The sequence below is a fragment of the Bicyclus anynana genome, chromosome 10, assembly GCF_947172395.1.
Source record: "Bicyclus anynana chromosome 10, ilBicAnyn1.1, whole genome shotgun sequence".
NCBI lineage: Eukaryota > Metazoa > Arthropoda > Insecta > Lepidoptera > Nymphalidae > Bicyclus > Bicyclus anynana.
Genome location: NC_069092.1, coordinates 5,299,808 through 5,317,010, shown reverse-complemented (window position 1 = coordinate 5,317,010; position 17,203 = coordinate 5,299,808). Strand labels below are relative to the sequence as shown.

The 17,203-nt window shown below is 34.5% G+C and overlaps 1 protein-coding gene across 1 annotated transcript in view; it reads left to right on the top strand.

The window, feature by feature from the left end:
* Window positions 1–287: 287 nt before the first annotated feature.
* Window positions 288–17,203, top strand: part of LOC112057777 (homeotic protein Sex combs reduced) — a 50,782-nt gene continuing 33,866 nt past the window's right edge. The window contains exons 1-2 of the mRNA XM_024098318.2: window positions 288–510; window positions 5,687–6,597. Coding sequence (XP_023954086.1) covers window positions 5,841–6,597 — 757 coding nt within the window. The 5' untranslated portion in view covers window positions 288–510; window positions 5,687–5,840. The remainder of the gene's footprint in view (window positions 511–5,686; window positions 6,598–17,203) is intronic.

Below are 17,203 nucleotides of genomic sequence, written 5' to 3'. Positions count from 1 at the left end.
AAACATTAGAAACGCCAATGTTTAAACAATAACATTAAAAACAACTTACCGAAACCGACGCATCGCATCAGCCCATTATAATAAAAACTAACCAAAAGCAAAGCTCAAAACACTCATCGAAACCGCTACCAAACTATACTAGCAGACAGATCACAAATGATACTAAAACGCTGTAACGCAACTCACAGGCGGAGCGGGAGCGGGAGCGGGCGCGAGGCCAGGTGCGCCCCGCCCCACCGCGCCCGCTTCGCTCGCCTCACCTCGCAGCGCTGCACTCGACGCCCGATCGCCGGGAAATCATCAACGGTTTTCCGCCGCGAGAGCACGTACCTCGTCCAAGTTTCGGAGCGACGACACTCGCGTCCGTCTTGCGTATTTGAACACGATTTTGTCAAAAGTTTCTCAACCTGTGTGAAGTGAACAATAAGAATTTATTTTTGTTTTGTGGGATGTTAGTGATTTTGTTGTGCTTTTGCTAAAGTTTTGGTGACTTCTCTGATACTTATTGGAGTGAGTATTTTTCTTTTTGCGAAAATGCGCGTTTGGTTTTTTTAACTACACATATACTATTTTTATTTTTTTATTACATTATGTATATTTATCTACACACTTATTTAAGATACATTTAATTAAATATACTTAATTAGTTTGTCTATTCACCTGATGAAAGATAAATTAATTATTATTATACTTAAACAACAAACACGAGTAATTATAATTAATTAAGTATAATTTGGTTTCATTTAACACTTCCTTTTAATGTCGGTTATAATTTATAATTAATTTAGTATCTTTAAAATAGATCTTTCAGTTGTTTTTCTTTGAAACATTTTCCAACATTTATTTATGTAGGTTCTTCGTAAGGTTGTTCATAAAGTACGTAGGCATTAAACTACCTAACTTACTAGTCATTGTTTACGACAAAAAACATATTCCTTACACGTATATAAATAGCCTGTAATAGACCGTTCTAATAGAATTAACGTGTGACGCAGTTAATCTTTTGAGATGCGGTGGATTTGAATGTCCATTTCGAGAGCTTAAAAGTTTATAATAGTCATAGAGCTTTTTGGCTCTGACTGGTGTGATACTATAATTGATTAGGCCATTCATTATTTTACGACTTACGGGTCGATGAGTGTTTTAATTGGAGTGGCGTCCACTTAATTGCTGTAATTAAAAATAATAGTTTACTATGTAAATACCACCTGTTTATTTTTTAACGAAAATTTAAAGGACTTATTGGCACCTTTTAAATTATGATTATGTTTGGTAGGTACATTATTATAATATATAGTTATTTGTAGTCATAATGAAAAAATATATTAACTTTTTTATTTAGAAGAGTCGAGTATCCATACATTGGGTATAACCTACATATCTGATTAAACATTAATCTTAACTTTATTAGGTACTTAGATATGTTATAGTATATTTTATTTTTTATTAAGAAAATTAAAATACTTTAAAGTACCTAAATGATTTTTTTACTGTAATAAGTCATTTTTCATGTTTTGAAAAAATTTCTGTGGTTTGTGTTTCTTACTATCTAGCTTATATCTAAGTAGATCTAGTTTCACAATAATAGATAAGCTTTTAAATCTTTTGCATAATAGTTTGTTTAGGTTTAATTTTAACTTGTTTAATTATTATCTACGTTAACAAAATGTGTAGTAGGTAGTATGCCTGTGTTAGATCCTGAAATAATAAGAGTTTCTGTGTCACTGGATATATTTCTTTTATGCCAACAAAATAAACATGATGCTATATAGATAAATATAAATAGCATAGTTTAATATTATTCCCAATACAAAATTGCGAATTCGTAACAAGGTTCCCTGAGTACCTACCTATCCTTCAATATAATTTGTTAATAAAATGTTTCTGCCTAAGAATATGAATTATATATTTAACAGAAACAAACTGGCGTCTGTGTTCTTTTGCAAAAATATTAAACTTAAAGAAGAAAATAATTCTGCTAGACTGTATCTTGTTTATCCTAGTTTGGATTTATTTAAATAATCCATTAATTAACAATAACGAAGTTCTAGATAAAGTTATATTCTTCAATTATTGTTTATATATTATTTAAAGCAGTATCTAAACAATCAATAGATAAATAGTATACAACGTCAGCTTAGTCAGATATACTATTTATATCTTCAGAACAGCTGAAATTTGATCTATAGCTACCTATTGTAACCTAGTAACACAGGAAAAACAGTTGGTGTGTTTTTTTAAAGTCTTTTTTTAAACTCCTTGAGAGTTAAAACATGGGATTTTAACTCTCAAGGAGCTATGTGACCTAAGCGAATGAACACACGAGGCAAATAGTTAAAAAGAAAATAAAACAATATTTTTAAAGTTTCACCAAAGGATATTGAGGTTAAAGCACGGGGAACAAATAAATATAATACGAACAAAAAACGTTGAAATCGTTCGGGCCATTTAATGTGGACCGGACGGGAGTGACAAAAATTCTATACTGAAATAAACTAACCACATGTTGTCTGCGTGTCACAAGAACAAGGGGATTAGCTTCATAGCAGAATATTGGAACTGCATTTATATGATTTAATTATTTAATTTAGATTACTGAATACAGAAAAAAATATTGACTCTTATTTACATACTGGCAGTTAGCACTTTAGTGTTATCTAGTTTACCTTTACTTGGTATTGCTTGTAAATATAAAGATCTTCTTATGAATCTGGTTTAGTACGTGTAGACAGTTGTTTTATCTTCATGAATAGGAATGAATGCTAGCAACTCGTGCTTGAAACGCTAGTCCGTTGATCTTAACAAGCTTCCCACTAATCCAATATTAAATCTTAAAATAACATATCATATCAATAAAAAAGTACCTACAACCCTATCCTTATCTAGCCTACAATAGGTAGGTATTATTTTTACTTATTACATAACATTATACAGACGGAGAAAAGTGCAATAAATGTTAACGCTTACGAATACGAACATTAGGAAAAGGATAATTAAACTCGATTAAAATGCGATGTTTCTCTTTTGAGTATGTATTTACCTAAAACGAAGTTTTTTTTGTTTTTTCATAAAAATACTGTTTGTGAATTCCCTTTGATGTCATTATATACGGATTCCACTGTATATAATTGCCTTGGTTGTTGCTTTTTATTTAATTAAAACATATTTAATTGGATTTCACATAATATTTTTTCCAATAGGTACACAATTATATTGCCTACAGCAATATACTATTGCAAAGTAAGCTGTAGACTGTAGTAATGGGAATGATGACAAGGTTTGTATATGTATATCGATTTTTATGAGACATTCTGGTAAACAGGGTCAATATTAACTAATTAATACATAAAAACAAAGCTTTTCGGAATGTATATATAAAATAAATAAGATTCTAAACTTTAACATTTAATTAAAATTTATTAATACACGAAAAATAAAAGTTGTCGAAATGTTTGTAAAACAAATATGATTCTAAAATTTCAAAGTGAATAAAAATCTTTATCAAAAGTCAAAATTCATTTATTTTATTTTTGATCTTTTCTTTGCTTCCTTACATGCAATGTGACATTTTTGCATGAAGTATGAACATAAACGCACAAATAACAAATAATTTTGTTTGAACGCCCATACAAATCTTACGAGTAGGATCACTATGATCGATGACGTCATTCGTTCGTGCCATTTTGTTTGGGGCGTTTTTGAGCGATCTGCAAATATATAATAAGGGTCATAACCCTTTAGATCCCTGTAACTGAGTTGACTCCAAGGTGAGCTAAGAAATTACCTTAGAGCAAGTGCATTTCTCTTGCAGTTATTTTACCCAAAAAGCAAAAATCAACTAAAAAACGTATGAAAAGCGTGTGTAGCAGTGGTCATAAACAGAAATAAGAAAATTACTAGCATGAACATTGAACACAGATACGCGTAGGTATATGATCGTTATCAACCCATATTCGGCTCACTGCTGAGCTCGAGACTCCTCTGAGAACGAAGGGGTTAAGCCATAGTCGCCCACGCTGGCCGAATGCGGATTGGCAGACTTCACACAAGTAGAGAATTAAGAAAGTTCTCATGTATGCAGGTTTTCTCGCAATGTTTTTCCTTCACTATTTGAGACACGTGATATTTAATTTCCTAAAATGCACATACTGGAGGTGCATGCCACGGACCGGATTCGAACCTACGCTACTACAACTAAATAAACCAAGAAATGTATGAGAAGAGCGTATGTGGCAGTAGCTAAAAACTGAAATAAGAACATTACTAGCATAAACATTGAACGCAGATACGAATAGTTATATGATAGTCTCAAAGATTGATACTGAAAACAGTGATCTTAATAAAAAGCACTGTTTCTCATTGAAGCTCCATTTTATTGGACTAGACTGGACCACATGATATTAGGATAGGATAGATAAATCTCTATGTGGGTCTATCTTGTATCAATGCTTAATTTAATAGTTTAGTAGAGAAATTGTGATTTGATGAATTTTATATACCTACATATTTTATGTATCACCTATAAGTAAAGGAGAGCAAGTTTCATAATTATTATATCAAGATACTTAGATAAATATATTAGTTGTTAAATTTCATAAGCTTGTAGCTCACAATAGTCGTCAGTTTATAAGCTAAAGATGTTCATTATCTTACGGTGATACATACTGTACAACATATTCCATAAATTTACATACAAAAAAAACGAATTTTCAGTGCGCAAACAGAAATTATGCAGCGTGAAAAATCAGAAATGCACAGAATTGCGACAAAATTCACACATTTGTCATTCGTTTCGCATACGACAAATAAATCGGATACACAATGACTGCTAATTTGCTCATAAAGATGTATGCACCGAGCAGCGTACATAAATCCGACGAAGTCAGATTCGGCCTACCGCGTACACCCATAAACCTCTGTGGACACTTTTATAGCCCTACCACGTGTACGAGGAGATTTTTTTCAACACTTGACATGTGCACTCCGGTTTAGAATGTCGTGTATTAATTTATTGTTCAGTAATAGACCCCCTGTTTAGGAATTGTGCCACTAATTATTGCGCAAATTAAAAAAAAACACCAAAATACATAGTTATGGGACGCGGCTTCGCTCGCGTGTAGGTAAATTTTATTTATTCTTTCTAGGAACACTACATTTTGCTAAATTAAAGGAACTTTGTTGTTGTATTCCTAAAAACGTAGGTACATGTAAAATTTCAACAAGCAAATACACAAACTTAGATTCACATTTAGGTGTAGGTATGTTATATTTATATTATAGTTTCCCTGTTGATTTATTTTTAAATGAGAAGAAAATTACTCCTGTCCTAAAAGTAATTATAGCCGTAATTGAAGTAAAAGGACAATTCCCTTTCTTTTTAAATAACTTGACCTTATTTATTTCCGATTCTACCTACATTTAGTTTTGTTTATTTTATTATTATAATTCGATAAAAAAGTGTTTCTATTACTACTATCTAGTCACTAAATATTATTTCAACAAATGATACACTAATAGTTTTTTTTTATTATTATTAACTTTGCTATCAATTTAAAATTACAATTTCTTAGTATATCATTTATTTTCATATGAGATTTTAAAGTCCGATACACGATACGTATAACGCATTCGTCTTCAATAACAAGGCGTCCTAGTTGACCAACTAATGTGTTTCATTCTATCACAGGTCCATCAATCAAGCCCCACTCTACGAGGACAATTGAGACAGACCGCGAACATCTGTAGCACTTAACATGTCCAGCTAGACTATTCAATGTCCATCTGAGAATGACAATTCCGGAGTAAACTTCAGTGAGGAGACAGAAATAAATCTGTTATCAATGAACGACCTAAATTACAACGCAGGGATGAGTTCCTACCAATTCGTCAACTCCCTGGCGTCCTGCTATGGGAATCAGGTGCCAGGTCGCACGGGAACGCCTGTAGAACAAGCAGGTCACCCTGGATTACCGACGCCTGGAGCGGACTATTATAATCCAAATGCTACAGCTTCGTATCCAAATACATGTTATTCACCACCACAGGTGGGTCATCATTACCCGCAACATCCGTATGCGACGCCGGCAGCCGGTGCTCACATGCAACCACAGACTATGATCGACTACACACAACTGCATCCACAAAGACTTGGCGGCACGGCGAGCCATGTGCACCAACATTCAAATCCAAGCCCTGGAGCGCTTTCCCCGAATCTAATGTCGACGCCGCCCAGTCAAGCCGCCAGTGCAAGTTGTAAATTCGCCGATTCAACCTCTACAACAGGTTTAGCATCGCCGCAGGACTTGTCAACTTCTTCAGGACCAGGTAGAACATCACCGGGTTTCGGAAATGTCGGTAATCCTAGCGGCACGACCAGTACTAAACTCGGATTGACCACTCCGATCGCTTCCCCAGTGGAGCACAAGGCGAATATCAATCAAAACATCTCGAGCCCTGCTTCTAGTACGTCTAGCAACGAAAGCAATGAAGCGAACAATTCAAGTTCAAGCAATACGAAGAACGCGAAAGCTTCAGGCAACGCTCAAGCAAATCCACCGCAGATTTACCCATGGATGAAAAGAGTTCACCTAGGCCAAAGTAAGTAATTTATTATACTAGTTAATTTTTATCAACATAATAAATTATTACTAATTAATTCTTATCAACATTATATATAACAATTACGTTCACAATTTAGAAGGTTTCAAATGGATACACCTTGAGTATTGCTATAAAAACGTGGTTCACAATTTTTTATAGGCGGTGTGAAATCCTAAATGGATTGTTTCCTTCTGGAATACCGTGACCACGCCTTCATTAAAAACCAACATTTCCTTCTAACAAGAAACTATTCATCAATTAGATGTCAAAGTGGAGACAAAATAAATTATATATCTGTTTATAAAACATTAGTATGCATTAATGTTGGATCAATATGGCGGTCTGATGGATGATGTCCATAATAAGGCATAATGGCTTTGTTGGCGGGCGCTTACAACTGAACATCCGAAGATTTTTTCTTCCTAATGATGGGGAAAGCGCACCGTCACTGTGACGAGTGATTTGACGCGTCCTTCTGGTGTTAAGCGTGAATTAGATTATTAAACTTAACGTCGAGTAATTGTATTTATACCTTTGTACCTTTACTTAGGTATACCTACTTTTTTATGAAAGAATATTTGCCATATTTTTTTTAAAATATGACCAATATTCCCGTTCCCCTCCAACTAGTCGGGATAGACTATATTAGGAGTAGGTACGAACAACAACCCTCGGTGATGAGTCCGACCGCTCTTACTATTGAGCTATTGAGGCTCTAAACTTTGTATTCTTTTTTTTTTAAGAAAAAGACATCATCTATGTTCTATTTTTTTAAATAACTATTTTAATTCCTCTCATTTGTTCAACCTCCTCCTCCTCTAAAAAATGAATTCATTTGAGCTTAGACTTATTTAGCTTATAGCAAAATCAACAGCTTGCTAACTAGATGGTGTTAGAATTACTATAAGCAGGTGTTGACATGACTCGATTTTATATTAAATCCGAATAAAATAATTTCTTATACTCACAGTAGTAATATTAACAGTAAAACAAACAGTTTGAATTAATGTATATTGTAGGACATTGCGAAATACGCTTTTAGGTCACGCGACAGAATTAATGGCTTTATACACATTTCTAAATATAAATACTAAGTAAACTAATATCAGGTTTAATTAATTATTATCTATATAATAAATGATAAAGGTAGGTAGGTACTAAAACATATTGCAAGTTAGGTTTTATAAAACATTGTTATTCATGTATGTATGAGTATTATGTAAATATTTAGTCCTACTTGGAGTTTATTGAGTTTAGGAGCCGGCAAGAGCTTTTGCAAACAGATTTTGCTTTCCCAACTGAAGTAGAGCTGTAGACTCTACAAACCTGACGTTTTACCTATAAGTTCTTGTAACGGGTTGTTCTACGAGTTCCTAAGCCTACAAAAATAAATGACTTTTGAACGAAGTTTAAAACGTCGACGACGACGTCGTACTCGTTTCCTGAATAGGTTATTCTTAAGGTGTTTTTTTATAAGGAATTAACTTGCGCTTGACTACGCATCTGATCTCATCTGATCCTAAGGTGGAACGCGCTTGGCAAGAAGATGCCTATTCACTCTCATGTTAGAGATGCTCAGGTTGTAATAATTAGGTAATACTGACTTCTGGAGAGACATTCCTTGAGCCTTGGGTATGAGAAACAAAGAAGCAAATAGCTTCTCTCGAGTTCTAGGCATGTCAATGACATAGAGATAGAAACCTACCCGGTGTGTCTTTTTCGGTAGTAATGTCACTACATATGACTAGTTTAATGCCGTTATTGGCCCATTCTAGAAATTAAAGCCAAAGCCTACAGGATTGTTCTTTTTCTTTTTCCCCGTTACACTCTTGACAGATTGGTCTGTCACATCACAGGGGTGGCAAGCTTTATGATCTGTTGCCACCGTACTGTAAGCTTAGGAGAGCACACTGTGGAGCGAACCATTGGATTGCTTTGGATCTGATTGGTCCAGCGCAATTATAAACTGCCACGCGCTCTCGTTCCTCCAAACTTACTCTGCACTACAAGTAGTTCAATGGACTTGTCGTATAGAGACACTCTTTTGGAATAAATATATTGTTAAGGTTGTTGTTTTCTAATCATCATCATCATCATGTCAGCCGATGGATGTCCACTGTAGGAAAGGCCTTTTGTAGGGACTTCCAAACATCACGATATTGCGCATCTGCATCCAGCGAATCCCAGCGACTCGCTTGATGTCGTCAGTCCACCTGGTGGGGGGTCGACCAACACTGCGCTTTCTAATGCGGGGTCACCATTCCAGCACCTTGAGATCCCAACGGCCATCGGCTCTTCAAACTATGTGCCCCGCCTATTGCCACTTCAGTTTCGCGACACGTTGAGCTATGTCGGTGACTTTAGTTCTTCTGCGGATCTTCTCATTTCTAATACGATCACGCAGAAATACTCCTAGCTCGTTACATCGCCTGTTGTGTGACTCTGAGTTTTCTTTTGAGGCCCATAGTTAGTTTTCTAATCATTCATGTATTATTATAAATAAAGTTATAAATGCTTCTAATATAGGTTAACATACTGTGCATTAGAGCCGTGATAGCCCAGTGGATATGACCTCTGCCTCCGATTCCGGAGGGTGTGGGTTCGAATCCGGTCCTGGGTATGCACCTCCAACTTTTCAGTTGTGTACATTTTAAGAAATTATATATCACGTGTCTCAAACGGTGAAGGAAAACATCGTGAGGAAACCTGCACACCAGAGAATTTTCTTAATTCTCTGCGAGAGTGAAGTCTGCCAATCCGCATTGGGCCGGCGTGGTGGATTATTGGCCCCCCTCTCAGCAGTGAGCCGAATATGGGTTGATAACGACTGTCCATTAAAATACTTTCGAGAAGCAAGATACCTTTGAAAATTTCATCTAAGGATGTTCTGGTGACACAGTGAAACAAGTGTTGACATTGATAGTATTTCGCCGCAAAGATTTGGCAAGAAAATAGCAAAATAAATGTTATCGAATTTTCGTACCCAGTAAACACAAGAGTTGTATAATGTTGAATCATCAAGACCTCTATTAATGCACATGCTAAATTGACATGTCACGCAAACGTCTCGAGATCAAGACATGCGCAGATGTTAGAAGTTCTGAGTAGATATATTAATTTGTTCTGTTTCCTTACAATTACGAGTACGTTGTCCTTGTCAAATAGTTGACTTTCATAGGCCTGTAATTAATAATGAGTGTTGAAGACTTCAAAATCAAAATCAAAATCAAAAATCATTAATTTCAAGTAGGCTCAGTTTACAAGCACTTTTGACACGTCAGTTGACTATTTGTAAAGACTCTACCACCGGTTCGGAAGGCAGGTTCTGCTGAGAAGATACCGGCAAGAAACTCTTTAATCAGTTAAACCGGCAAAAAACTTTTTAATCAGTTATTTTTAAAAATACTTGGCTTTATAAAAGCTTAGCTAATTTGTTTTGTAGCAATGTGTAATTGTATTTAAACTTTTATTTTATGACTTGCACTAAACATTATAGGTACCTAATAGAAAGAGTTATAGGTACTTAATAGAAAGAGAAGTAAGTACCTACTCATCTATACCTACTAATATATTGTACATATGTTTTCTGTACTAATATTATAAAAAAGTTAAGTTTGTAAGGTTGTAGGGGGTAATCTGTGGAACTACAGAACTGATTTTGAAAATTCTTTCACCTATAGATAGCCACGTTATTTGTGAGTGACACAGGCTATATTTATCGCCGTAATTCCGCGGGATCGGGAAATACGCGAGTGAAAACGCATGGCGTCTACTAGTAAGTCATATTTTAAATAAAGTTTTCGTGTCAAAAGCGATATTAGGCGTAGTTACCTACAATAAAATCTCAACAAGATTTGTATCAAACACCTTATTATGACATTTACTGACATTCAGACATTTGAGCCATTGACTTCAAGGCTATTTTTTTTAATTTTAAGCGTTATGTTAATAATAAAATGTTGCAGAATTCTGTTTGGTTAATGAAATTTTAAATAGACTCGGCTTGCGGATTTGAAACCTTACTAGTTAAACGTAGAATAATAATCGTATAATCTGAAGATACATTCTCGTACCTAATATCAGCATTCATCATTGATGAAAGAAAATTGTGACACAAGAAAATTTTGTCTAAATAAACTCTCAAAGAAATGGACAGCGTACGCTAATTTACAATAATTTAAACTTCTTAGCTCTATCTAGGTATATAACTTCAGCCGTGGCTACCACCCTACCGGCAAAGACGTACCGCCAAGCGATTTAGCGTTCCGGTACGATTTCGTGTAGAAACCGAAAGGAGTGTGAATTTTCATCCTCCTTCTAACAAGTTAGCCCGCTTCAATCTTAGACTGCATCGTAACTTACCATTAAGTGAGAATATAGTCAAGGGCTAACTTGTAAAGAATAAAAAAGTTACAATAAAGATCAGACAAGCCATTAATGGATTTTTTTCTTAATAATAAAATAATTTTTAATACAAATTAGGATTGATACTCGGTTGTAGAGTCGTAATTAATTAAAGAGTTTTATCGAAAATAATTTGAAAGTAAATTCTTAATAATGTTGGTATCACATTTTACTATGCAAATAAGTTATGGATCGCAGTTTCATGTTAGTTGGCAATAACTCAGTTCAAAGCAGCAGTACGTACCTATGCGTGCCGACTAGAGACTACTTGAATTTCAATAGATTTATTATTTTAAAATTAATAACTATTTTTCAAAATACTGTGGTTATACTTTATAACTAAAGGAATTCTACTAAAAACTATTAGCTTAATTAATTCAAACCTAATATCTTATATTTAGTGCTATCTTTGGTTATTAGTTCCTTTTTTTTTTTATTCTTTACAAGTTAGCCCTTGACTACAATCTCACCTGATGGTAAGTGATGATGCAGTCTAAGATGGAAGCGGGCTAACTTGTTAGGAGGAGGATGAAAATCCACACTCCTTTAGGTTTCTACACGGCATCGTACCGGAACGCTAAATCGCTTGGCGGTACGTCTTTGCCGGTAGGGTGGTAACTAGCCACGGCCGAAGCCTCCCACCAGCCAAATGAATTAAATATTTATGAAATAAATTTAATGAATAAATATCGTGTCATATACAACATAATTATCGTACCTATATTCACAATATACTATAATATACAATACTGCTAATATGCACATCTAATATAATGCTCGTGAATAATGTTCTTTTTTAAAAAAAAATAACTACTTAGTCGAGGGTACTACAACATTGATGAGTTCCTTAATGATTAAGATGCTTGGAGGCCGTTGGATCAGCTTCCACCTTCACACAGGAAGTAAAACTATAAGAAATGTAAACAGTAATTGTTATCAATTGTAAATTATAATACTGTATGACTTTTTCAAAAGAGCAACTGTTGAGTTTCTTGCCGGTATCTTCTCAGCAGAACCTGCCTTCCGAACCGGTGGTCTTTCTCTCTTTACAAATAGTCAACTGACGTGTCAAAAGTGCTTGTAAACTGAGCCTACTTGAAATAAATGATTTTTGATTTGATTTGATTTGATTTGAACTAAAAGTAAGATATCACACTGACTTAATTATTGTTCGTTTAATTTAAGCATTGTTTTAATGAAAGGAAGTTAGTAGTTATACAGATAAGAAAAAAAATCAAGACATAGACGCACAAAACAAAACTGAGTACTGTACATAAGTGAAAAACAAAATAATTACGACCTACCGTACTACATGCTAATGTATCCTAGTGTATAATTTCCATAATATTAGTGTATTTATAAAAGGAATCATGAATCGTGCACTACAATTACCTACGTATAAAGTACCAACTAATTATATTGTGCACTCTTTGTACAAACAAACAAATATCTTATCAACTTAGATCCGCTGATAATGAGACCACACATTTAGCGTAGACATTTTCAATAAGCTTAGCTTTCTGCAAAATTGTTTCCACAAGGTTTTATTTAATTTCATTTGTTGTATGTATTGAAAAAAGAATCACTTAGATTTCATTCACGATTACATTTGATTGGATTAATATAGTGACAGTCACGCAATTTGAAGAGTTGTCTTCAGCGTTTTGTGACCTATTTGGTGACATAATTTTAGACAAAAGCCCGTCTAAAAAACTGGAAAATAAATAAATAATTACATAAAGGCTTAATTTACAACAGTTTTGATATCTATCAAAACTTCAAATATTTAGGCAAAATTAATTAATATTAATTAATTTTGCCTAACTATAACAAACCTGTATGATATGTGTATGTAAAATCGAACACACAATACAAAATACATTAACAAGAACTCAGCAGACACACAGTACTTACTTACATACTCACGTGATTTCATATCCATGAATATAGGTAATAGTTATAGCAACTAATGTATTAAATATCTTTTTTATACATATCTATTTAATGATTATTATATTTATCATCAAACCTAGCAAAATTGAAGCGGGTGGCCTTAATAAGAAAAATAAAAAATTATAATTGAGAAGTTTTTTATATGCTCTATCATGAACTTATTAAAAACTTGTCTATAACAATTAAGTAGAAATACCTTTATGTAAAACATTGGCGTACACCGATTAGTTAAGGGATACCTATCTATTTCGCGTAGTTATTGATCTTATGATCATAAAATTATAGTCCACCGTAAATGATTCGATTATAATAGATGCAAATTGCGGTCGCCATTTTGAAACGGCGAGACTGGTGCGGAAAATTACAGTTATAGAGAAGGAGTTGAATTAATAATCCGCTCTAAAGTAAGCTACCTAATATTGGTAATTTTATTGCCTGCAATTTATCAAAGTATGCTTAATAGGCACAGAAAACGTTTCGAAAGAATTAATTAGTATGATAAGCGTAAAACATTAAGTATAGGTAAACATAGTGTTGGTATTTATTGGAGATTAATAATAAGATGACTTTCATTTAACGTGTAGGTATTGGAAAATTGATTTTGACTACCTCGATTATTACGCATAGGCATAGGTACGTAACGTCATACCATATTTAAGAGAAAACCAAAAAAAATACTCAGTTGTTACTTTCGTTTGGAAAAAGAGAAGTAGGTAAAAAATAAGTTATCGTATTCACAATTTTTTTAATTGGCTTCCAAAAAAGAGGAGGTTGTGTGCTCGGTTAGGTTACATAGGTAATATATGTTGTTTAAAAACGCGAACCTTTTAATTCATGTATCTACCTACTTACTAAAAACGTATATTTATAAATTGTAGTATAGTATAGTATATTGAACAAACGAAAGTTTGTCTGGGCTTACGTACGATTTATTTTATCCCTTTTATGGGAAACAAAAGTGCAATATTATCAAATAACGCTCTCAAGGGAGACTAATACGTCGACGTATTCCAGTATATTTTCCGTTTGAGTAAAAAACTTCGGAGCTGTGGACCGACAAATTGAGAGGTCATTTCTTGATTTCTGTATTAAACAAGAACAATCTAACTATAAAACAATCTAAAATTGTATTAAACGATAACTAACCAATCTGTCCTGAGTCCTCTTTTAATCCTTATCTATTTGTGGTTCAAATATAGCCTACCTAATCAGCGAATCATGCAACGTTGCTAAAAGTGAGCATGAATTAAAGAGCATTATATACCGAGGTATGCAAAAAAGTCTTAAACACCGGACTGGTTAAATGCTAAAAGTCGAATGGTTACAAATAAAAAAACTGAAGGGATTAGCGAGGCGGCCGCATGTGGTTGGCTGGTTTGGTAGAATGGCGGTCGTGACGTTGCAAATTCTCCTGCAAACTGGTGCCCTGCCATGTAATACATCGACATGTATAGTGTGTTTCTACCTACAAACTATATACACCATACATTTAGATCTTGGGAGCACGCTGCTTCATTCGCATGAAATTAGTTTTTTTCCATTACAAGTTTACAGATATACGGTTTGTTTTCTAAAGCTTTTTAGCATAAATATCATAATTTCCATCATTACTAGAGACCGGATTGTATACACCATCATTATTAACAGCCTTTTAACAGCCCACTATTGGACCAAGCCTCTTTCCTTACAGGAAAGGGGATATGGAGCTTGGCCTCACCTTATTGCATCAATGCAGGTTTGGAGGGCTGGTGATAATGTTAAATTCATTAACGACCACTATCAGATGTTAATCATCGGGACGGACTGCTTAGGGTGCTTTTCCACCAGAGATATGCTACACTACGTTGCTATGGATATGTTTGATATCCACCAATCATATTCATTGGTGCACATAGCTTAGCACAGGTGGAAACGGAATTAACTAAGATATGTTTTTTATTTGGTAGGATGCGTGAATGGATGCGAGTTATGGATGCGTGCTATGGAGGCGTGCTATGGATGCGTGATATGGATGCGTGCTATGGGCCACCATGCCATACTCGTAGTTTGAGCTGCGCATTTTACTCTCGCAAGTACATCTTTATAGCGCATCTTCCACACACAGCTACATAGCTTAGTATGGATGGAAATGGTCAAATATTTTCGTAGCGTAGATTTCACATGTCCGCTGCATAGCTGCATATCGCATCTATGTTGCGAAAAGCACCCAATGTGCTCTCCGAGACACAGATTTCCACACCATTAGGAAACAGTATATTTGCTTGGGGTACCACGAGCAGGCAAGGTTGGCAGTTGAGGAGTCTGCTGATTACACACTCTCTACCCCGTACGTTAATATGAATAACTACATTTAGAATTGTATGTGGTTTGCATAGACAATGTCTGGAGAAACATGAATTTTTTTTCGTTATAATCAGATATTTAAGGCGATGTCATTCGAAGAATATTTCTACACGGACGAAACCGTATCCCATTAGTTAGTACCTACCCGAATATACTGAGCATTTAAGCAGGTATTATTACCTAAGTGGTACTTCGGACACCTACCGCTGTTATTAATCTACTTCGATAAATACCATATAATATCATGGACGTTATACCTAAACTCTTTCACTTTGAAAATTATACCTGCAGCACTTATGCAGAATTATCGACAAATTACCTGTTTAGTTCTATGGACAAATTGCATGAGGCACCATTTTGAAACTTATTCCGTTAACCTTAGGGTGCAAATTTAAATGCTCTACAAAAGTACAGTCGGATCAAAATTCGTGTAAGCCCTTTCACTCCCCAGGGACTTTGCAACTTCAATTATTGATGGCAAGTTTAGCCGCTATAAAATATAAGGGGAAAACCGCTATTTTTCATGGTGTTTACTTTTAAATAACACGTAGCCTCGACTTCGAATGCATTTTATCGAAAACGTGTAATTTATTAGTTATTTTTTTCATATTAAAATTACCCATTTTATACGTAGGTGGTATGTGCAATTTAAATGCAGTTGCATTTATAATGAGCTAATATGAAAGCTGGGGCCGTGCATGAATTCTTAAACAGCAGGTGTTTGATTTGATATTTAACCACCTACCACCTACGTGTTATAATGATCCTTTGTTTGAGCTAGAAACAGAATATGAAATACTTATCGAACTAGAATTTCATTTTGTGTGTTTCTCGAGTGGTGTACGTTTAACTTGACGACATAGATGAATATTTGTTATTCTGTGACTCAACTTTTACAGACATCAACAATAATTTAAGTTTAGGCAGCCGAAAACACATTTAGACAAACACGCGACATATGATCGGGTTACCTATTAGGTTACTTATTAATTATTAGCCTTCGCTACTATTTTACTATCGGCATTTTATTATTATTCAATAATTGCTTATAATTATAGTAATATCAAATTAAATAATAAATATACCAATTAAATAATCAAGTAGATTACCAGTTCATACAATATAAAGTTCTCCAAAGTTATAAGATTGAACTACAAAACATAATTCCCTATAGTTATTAATGGTTAGTAACTTGGGACATAGATTCACGTTTAGATAAACCGTGGCTTAGATCTTAATCTTTGAAAGGCATCTTATCGCATCAACCTACTACTACTCAGACCTTGTGCTTACAATAACATTAGTCAAACATACTAAAATAAGTATGTAATTGTTTTCAGCAAAGTCTATAGATGTACACCAGTGGCGTAGCGTACCTTGGAGGGGGGGCCTTTTTTATTATTAATTGGGGGACCCAATATGAAGGGTAAAGATTTCTCAAAACAGAAAGATGTTTGAAAAACTTATAAATATACAGGAATTCATAGTTTTTCAAACCAGCTAGCTTTCACAAGAGGCCCATATTCACAAAAGAATTTTTCTGTTATTTTCTAAGGAAAACGAGCTTAGATTTGGTATATATCTTTTACTGAACTATAAGTTTTTGCCCGTATACTTTGACAGAAAATTAACGTATAGCGAGGCAGGTCCTACAATAGTTGGTCTGAGTACATTTGGTATGGTAACGTTTACATACAAAATGTATGAAACCGATTCTGTTCTGATGCGTCACAACACGGCACGTCAGACAAATGTAAATCCGTCCTAACATAAATACGAGTAATCAATGATTGCCTCACTATTAGAGCCTAAATAAAAAGTACAGAGAAGTATATGAGTATAAAGTAATATGAGTAGGTAAGTACAGCCTCAGACCAATTATTGTATAGGACCTGCCTCGCTA